This window comes from Vitis vinifera, chromosome 11, assembly GCF_030704535.1.
Source record: "Vitis vinifera cultivar Pinot Noir 40024 chromosome 11, ASM3070453v1".
NCBI lineage: Eukaryota > Viridiplantae > Streptophyta > Magnoliopsida > Vitales > Vitaceae > Vitis > Vitis vinifera.
The window spans coordinates 11041946-11050027 of NC_081815.1; the positions used below are offsets into that span (position 1 = coordinate 11041946).

At 31.8% G+C, this 8082-nt stretch overlaps 1 protein-coding gene across 1 annotated transcript; it reads left to right on the forward strand.

Moving 5' to 3' along the window:
- The first annotated feature begins 6124 nt into the window (after window positions 1-6124).
- LOC132254632 (putative acyl-coenzyme A oxidase At3g06690) lies at window positions 6125-7621 on the forward strand. Its single transcript, XM_059740688.1, has 4 exons — window positions 6125-6340; window positions 6427-6531; window positions 6616-6715; window positions 7219-7621. The coding sequence occupies exons 2-4, from the start codon at window positions 6518-6520 to the stop codon at window positions 7489-7491; spliced, it is 387 nt and encodes a 128-aa protein (XP_059596671.1). The 5' UTR covers window positions 6125-6340; window positions 6427-6517; the 3' UTR covers window positions 7492-7621.
- The last annotated feature ends 461 nt before the right edge of the window (window positions 7622-8082 follow it).

An 8082-nucleotide genomic window follows, 5' to 3' on the forward strand; every position in this document is an offset into this window, starting at 1 on the left:
AGTATTGGCCGTTGGAAGTTGTCCAAAGGAAATAAAAACCAAACTTTGCATTAATGAACCTTTAATGAAAAACGAACACCTTACCTTCCGGGTGCGAGAAATTTCCATGGGATTGCATCCAAGCCATCACATAACATCCATACTTTGAGAAACTAAAAGTTTTAGCCAATCATCCTCTAAGGAAAAGCCCTCAGAGGCTGTTTGGCTACTAAGAAAATAGAAATAGTAAAGAGAAAAGAGAAACGAGAGAGCTCTGTATATTTCTAAGTGTAAAACGTAACACCTCTCATATATCTTCCAAGAGGTGATTTCCACCCCTTATATAGTCTTTACAAAAGCAAAAGCTTGTGATTGGTTACTTACAAGGATAAGAAAGGAAATTACATCAAAAAATACATAAGAAAATATCTAAAGTGGAGTCGGTAAAAGCAGAGCAAAATTCGCACCACGCATGTGCTGTGCGAATTTTGAAGGTGTTGTGCAAATTTCGCACAACACAAGGTGTCGTGCGAAATTTTCGCACAACCTGGAGCGGTTGGATTCCGAAGGCCATATCTTCCTCATTTCAGCTCCAAATCATACACGGTTTGAAGCGTTGGATTCTTGAATTCCTGAGCTTTGAAATGGTATATAGCATGTAAAAAATGGACTTCGAGAAGTGCTCCAAAAGTGCTAAAGAAGACTGTAGCTGCTGTCCTCTTTGCTTCTCTTCACTTTGCTTGCTTTTCCTCTTTGCTTCTCTTTCTTTGCATACTTTGAACGACTTTGGAAAAGGGCTATGGAGCTCCAAAGCTTGGTTCTTCATGAATTTGAGCTTCCAAAAGCTTTGCCATAACTTGTCCAAGTAGCTCCTCCATCATTTGGCATGCTTGAATTGATTCATAAGCTGATAAAAACATGTAAACTTGCCACAAAATGGTTAAAACCAATTACTAAGGACCTTAATGAATTAATTGGGTTAAATGAATATGATTAATACTCAAAGGTGCTTAAAACCATTATAATTAGGTCTACTAAATAGCACTTTTTGGTAGTAATCATGTAGATTGTCCAACTCATCTTCTGGAGACACTATTTGTACTCTTCCTCTTCGATGTGACATTCCTACATAATAAAGTAAATTAGAAAAAGTAATACAAAATAAGTTTCTCCTGCAATATCATTTCTATTCCAATTGATTAAATCATTCTCGACCAACTCATGCACATCATGTTGATTATGAAGTGTTATAAGTTGTTGATATGACTCTGAAGCATTAGTAGATACTTTCTGATTCATATCATAAACCTCGTGAGTTTGTATCTCTATAACGGTGTGCCAATTTTCCTCATTTGAATTTTGAACATAGAAGACTTGTTTTGCTTGAGATGCAAGCACAAATGGTTCATCTATGCATATATGGTACATTCAAGATTCAAACACGTGAACCCATATTCATCATTCTTTATTCCCCTTCCACTATTTATTACATCCCGCTAGTCACACTTTAATAAAATAACTCTATTTCCACTAAGGTAATGTAACTCAATTACATCAGTTAGCACACCATAGTAAGAAACATGACCAGTAATTGAGTTCTTATCTCTTGCACTTGTAAAGCTTGATACCTCTACGGTCACAACAACTCCACTATTTTGAGTTTTTTTTTTTCCCTTTTCTCGTTCTCTTGTGTGAAATCTGAACCCATTAATGATGTATCTTCTATAACATGTAACTGATCTGCTTGGTCCATGAGACAATGATAGTATGTGTTCAGAAATTGGACCTTCATGTCGCATTTGTATAATCTATAGATTCAAATATAAGATGTTAATACATACATGTGTATTAGATAATAGAACAATTTATGTAGTGAATGAACTTACACATTCTTCAAACCAACTAATGAATTCTTTTGTGTGAATCAAATCTACATCTCGTGCACGAATACGAGGCTTAACCCTTATATATTGCTTATGCTCTCTGATAAAAAAGAAAAAAATTAATTATAATGCTCACAAAGACCAAAATTAAATTTTTGCATGAGAATTAGTATAAAGTTTTATTCAAATAAGTGTCTTACTCAATAAATGATGTCACTTCCTTACAATTAGTCAATACATATAAATGTGCTTGGGACCATTCTTCTGTGCTAACAACACGAGATGTTGACTTTCCTATTGTACGTCTCATGCATTTGAAAATGGTTAACCCTCCACTTGTTATGTTATTTTCAATGACATAATTTCTTTTTTCATGATCATGCTTCGTTTCAACATCATACAAATATCTTGAACAAAAGGTTGTACATTCTTCTGCTATGTACCCCTCTGCAATAGAACATTCTGGACGACTCTTATTACAAACATAAGACTTTAATGTACGTAAATACCTGTCATTCCACAACATGATAGATTTGTTTCATGAACTATATGAAACCTAATATACATAAGATTAATTGAATGAGAACATACCGCTCGATAGGATACATCCATTGATATTGCACTGGTCCAACGACCTTTGCCTCACTTGCAAAATGAATAGGTAAATGTACCATAACATCAAAGAATGATGGAGGAAATATTCTTTCTAATTTGCAAAGTGTGACTATTATATCATTCTCAAGGTGCTCTAATTGATTAGTGTTTAACACTTTAGAACACAACTGTTTGAAGAAACTACATAGTTCAACTATAACAGCATAAACATTCTTATGTAGAACTCTTCGAATTGCAAGTGGAAGGAGTTGTTGCATGAGAACATGACAATCCACTACAAGAAAAAAGGTCATTGTTGACATATATTATCTTGACTTAAGGTGATATGTGTCAATATTGCCTATTTAAATTAACAACTATGACATATACAACTTGTTTAAACCAATAATGACATATATAAAATTTTTTTGAATTCTTTCATGACTTATATAATAGAATCTTGACAGATAATTTATAAGTCAATGTGTAGTTAGTATGTTCATATGTCAAGGTACTTATATAATGTGGCTAGCTTGACATAAAATCAAAATTCAAGGTATGATTTTAAACATATATCCATTTTAATTCTAGTAAAATGATCTTAAATGACCTATGGATTATAAGTCAAGATATCATGTTATAATTACCTGTCAAGGTTTCCTGTGGTATTTACAAAGAACACTCCTCATTTTCTCAAAACCCGATATTCATTTTGAGAGCTTAGGGTTTCAAACTTTTTGCTCTAAACCAAGAATGAAAAATCGGTAATTATGAATATATCAGTACTTCGATTTTACGGATATATCATAAATATTGAAAAAATATCGGTGGAGCAAAAATGATTTAAAATTTATAGGAATGCTTGGAAAAACTCCAAAAAATGATAAAATAAGTAAGAATTCATATTTTAAAGTTATTTGGTAAATATAATTGATATAAATATGATAAAAAAAAAAAACATCGGTAGATAGAGATATATCAATAAATTTGATATTTGAATTTTAAGAATAATAAATATGAATTTTGGAAGTGTATAAAGTTAGAATTGAGTTAAGAAATATTTGATTTTATTGAAAAAAAAAATTTATATATAAATATAATACATATGACATTGCTATAGTCTTAGTATCAAAATGAAGATTGATGTAATTCCACCATATTGTTAGATGAAGGGAGCCCATCTTGTTGAAGACAATATTTATTTTTAAAAATTTAAAATATTTTTATTAAAATACGTTTTATTATATTTTAAATGAAAAATTAAATTAATTTATATAAAATATTTTATTTGAAATTTAATTTCTAAAATTTTATTAAAAATATGTGATAACAAATTTTTCTATTAATATTAATTTATTTAAAGAATTAAGATTATTAATAATTTATTTTATCAAATTAATTTTAATTCATAAAATATCGTCCATAAAAGCGGAAATTTCAATGTGATTTAATCAAAATAAAGATGGGTAATTAATAATTATTTATATAGAGAGAGGAAAATTGTTCTCATGATCTGTTTCATTTTTTATTATTTTTTATTTATCTCTACTAACTATAAAAATCAAAAGGGCCACCGCTTCTCTCACTTGGGGCATCAGGCATCAAGAAGGCCTTTTCTGAAGTTGTTCTCCAGAAGAGAGAATCCGCCCTTCTCTACGACTCTCAATCCTAGCAGGTACTAATCTAATCATGTTATTATTGTTTTTTTTTGCAACCCCTGTTTGATTCCTAAGAAAATCCACCCCCCATTCGATTCCTAGGAAAATTCATCCTCGTTTGATTTTCGAGAAAATCCATCCTCGTTTGATTTTCGAGAAAATCCATGCAAAACCCTCAAGGAAAACAAAAAAAAATTGCTTTTTTTTTTTTACTCCTTGTGTTTTCTGTTTGCAAAACCCCCGTTTGATTCCCAAGAAAATCCATCCCCCATTCGATTTCTGGGAAAATTCATCCTCGTTTGATTTCCGAGAAAATCCGTGTAAAACCCCCAAGGAAAACCAAAAAAATTGCTTTTTTTTTTTTTTTTTTGCTCCCTGTGTTTTCTCTTTGTAAAACCCCTATTTATTCCCAAGAAAATCCATCCCCTATTCGATTTCCGGGAAAATTCATCCTCATTTGATTTCCGAGAAAATTCATCCTCATTTGATTTCCGAGAAAATCCATGCAAAACCCCCAAGGAAAACAAAAAAAATTGCTTTTTTTTTTTTTGCTCCCAGTGTTTTTCTGGATCTGTTCTAGGGGTCTCTTTGCTTTTGTGCCATCGGATTTAAATTTCACGAACCCTAAATCCATGATTTTTGAGCCAGGCTGAAAAACACAACCTTTGCCTACAAATCATGATCAGACCATAGCCTATGAATTACATTGGTTGGTTCTAATTATTGAACCAACACTCTACCTACCATGTGAATGAACCAATTGACAGGTGGGGATACAACTTGCCAGTTTTTAATAAACTTGAAAGATGTTGAGAAACTATGGGCCTGTTTGTTTAGTGTTTTCAAGAACTGTTTTCTGTTCTTGAAAACAAAAAACACAAAAAACTCGTTTGGTTGAGAGGGTCGTTTTTGTTTTTGTTGTTTCCCGTGTTCTCAAAATGGCACTGTTTAGAGAACAACAAAATGTTGTTTTCCCCGTTTTTTTACTGTTTACAGAACAAAATTAAACAAAAAAAAACCATCTGTTCTCCGTGTTTTTTTTTTCTTCCCGTTCTCATCTCTTCTCTAGCACAGTCTCAGTCTTGATTCAAGGTTCGTGAAATTTAAATCCAATGGCACAATAGCAAAGAGACCCCTAAAACGGATCCAGAAAACACAGGGAGCAAAAGAAAATCCATTTTTTTTGGTTTTCCTTGGGGTTTTTGCTTGGATTTTCTCGGAAATCAAACGAGGATGAATTTTCCCGGAAATCGAATTGAGGATGGATTTTCTTGGGAATCAAACGGGGGCTGCAAAAAAAAATAATAATAATAATAACATGATTAGATTAGTACCTGCGAGGATTGAGAGTGACAGAGGAAAATAGGGCCTTTTAGGGATTCTCTCGGCTGGAGGGCAACTTCAGAAAAGGGCTTCTTGATGCCCGATGGAGGACAACTTCAGAAAAGGGCTTCTTGATGCCCGAGAGAGAGAGAAGTGGGTGGCATTTTTAATTTTTGGTTTTAGTAGAGATAAAAAAAAAAATTAACAAATCACGAGAACAATTTTATCTCAATTTAATAGAATATGCTATAATTTTTAATAAAGTTAAAGATTAAATAAAAAAATATTAATAAAAATAATTTTATTATGTTTGATTTATTTTAAAAAAGTATAAAAAATATTTTTATTTTTAAATTAATAAAATAAATAATTTTTTTAATTTAAATGAACTATATATCTAAAAATTATTTATAAATTTATAATATAAAATTACTTGAAGAAAATATTTTATTAATTAGAAAAGAAAAAAAAAACATCTTTCAAACGTGTCTTTTGTTTTATTTGTTCTAAATTTTTTTTTTATTAACTCAACCAAACATGTTTTTTTGTTTTTGAGAACAAAAACTGTTTTTTAGAATTCAGTTCCCAAACATAATTTTTTTTTAAAAAAACCCCAAAAACTGTTCTCAAAAACTATTTTCCAGAACAGTTTTCAAAAACAGCAACCAAACAGGCCCTATTACTTCACTAAATTTCTTCTTATGTAAGATTTGGGCTTGTGGAGGTGGAGTTTATGGATTAAATGTGTGAAATCAGGTTAGCAAGGCTCTCCTTGCAGAATATATCACAGTGCAGAAGAGGAATAGACCATTTAAAGGACTGGGATTAGAATACATGAACAAATCTTGCCCTGTCGTTCCATCTCAGCTCACAAGTTCTACCCTCAGAAGTAGCCAATTCCAGGTAATGTAATTGTAGCTTCATTAGCAGCAATTTGGTTAGTCAATGAAGTAGAGAGAAATTTCTTACTCCCTTGATTTGGCTATCAGACTGATATATTCTGCCTGAGGGAGCGAGATCTATTGATCTATTTTGCTGTTGAGATATCACAGCTTTAAGCACAGAGCTTAAGCAAAGAGTATGCACTTCTTCAGGTTAGGATCTTCGCATTAACTTGAGTTTTCTCTCTTTCTCTCTGTATATCACTCTCGCAATTTTTTTCCTTTCCTGCACCAAAGTTATCAACTTGCAGAAGACTTGGGGAGAGCTTTCTCGGATCGAGCAATTTTGCAGACCTTTTTAGATGCTGAGGTAGCTGTGTCTTCTAGTTTACTTAAGGTAAATATCGGTACATTTTTTTCATAAATATAAGTAACTCTACCAATCAAAAAAATGTCAGCATAAGGAAGGTACAAAATGCTGGATGTGAATAAGTATTGCACGGTTTATCCATATCTGGGTTTGGGGGAAAATGGGATGAAGACTAAAAGAGATTATAGGATTTATACATTCCAAAAAAGTGCTGATTAAGGAAACTTAAGTTATGAGTGTAAGTAGTAGCTTCTGCTTTTGTTTTATACATATCATTGATACAGATGTAGCAGTCTTGTTGCTTTCTTAGCGATTGAACCTTCAGCATGCTAAAAACCCTGATATGCTTATCAGAATTAGATATAATATGGGATTTTTGTGTAATGGCATTTTGAGTGACAATTTCCCTATTTTTTCTGCTGTGTAACATATACAACTATCCTTATTTCCAGCTTAAGCATTTGTAGAACAATGATGAAGTGATGCAAACCCAATTGCTAATTGTTTTTGCGTTTTTTTTCCCTATGCAGAGCATGTTAAGTCTGTTAAGATCCATGCATGTCTTGATTATCTTGGAAGAATGTGCTTCCTTCCTCCGATATGGTTACTTGTCACCCGACAATGCTGTTGGAATTAGGAAAGAAGTAACAATACTCTGTAGTGAATTACGACCACATGCCCTTGCCTTGGTCAGCTCATTTGGCATCCCTAACGCATTTTTTAGCCCAATTGCTTTCAATTGGATCAATGCAAATTCTTGGTCGTCGGTTCAGCCCCAACAAGGGGCCACAGTTCCTCTCTAGATTTAGATGAATCAAAACTTATACTGCCTGTGGCTTTCTAGATTCACTATTATTGTCTAATAAAGGTGTAGTAGCTAGCTTGCTATTAAAATTCTTCATAAAGGTTGATATTTGATTGCTCCTCATTATACATTTTTCTTTTTAATTTGTTAATATGCTCTATATTTTTTGCTACAAATTCGAAGTTTGGGTGTTGGAAATTTAAGGCTTTCCTATAAAGTAATGCTTCAAGATGGAAGCAAGAGACTTGGTTGTAGATATATACATGAGCAACTTAATTTAAGTTTATGTATATTGTCTTATAGTGTGTTTTTAATTTCATTGTATATTATATGAGTTTCTTCTATATAGAGAAATTAGGGATAACTTTAAACAAGTTCATTGATTTGTGCTTTAATTAATAATTAAATGTATATTAAATATGTTTTGATTATATATAAAATCATGATAATTTGATTGTCATTATCATTCTTAAATAATATCAAATTGATTATACATGGCAACATGTTCAATTTTTCATCTTAAAAAATAATTTTAAAATTTTTCGAGGGGAACCTTGACAGTTGTACTTATTCCTTACATTGACATATA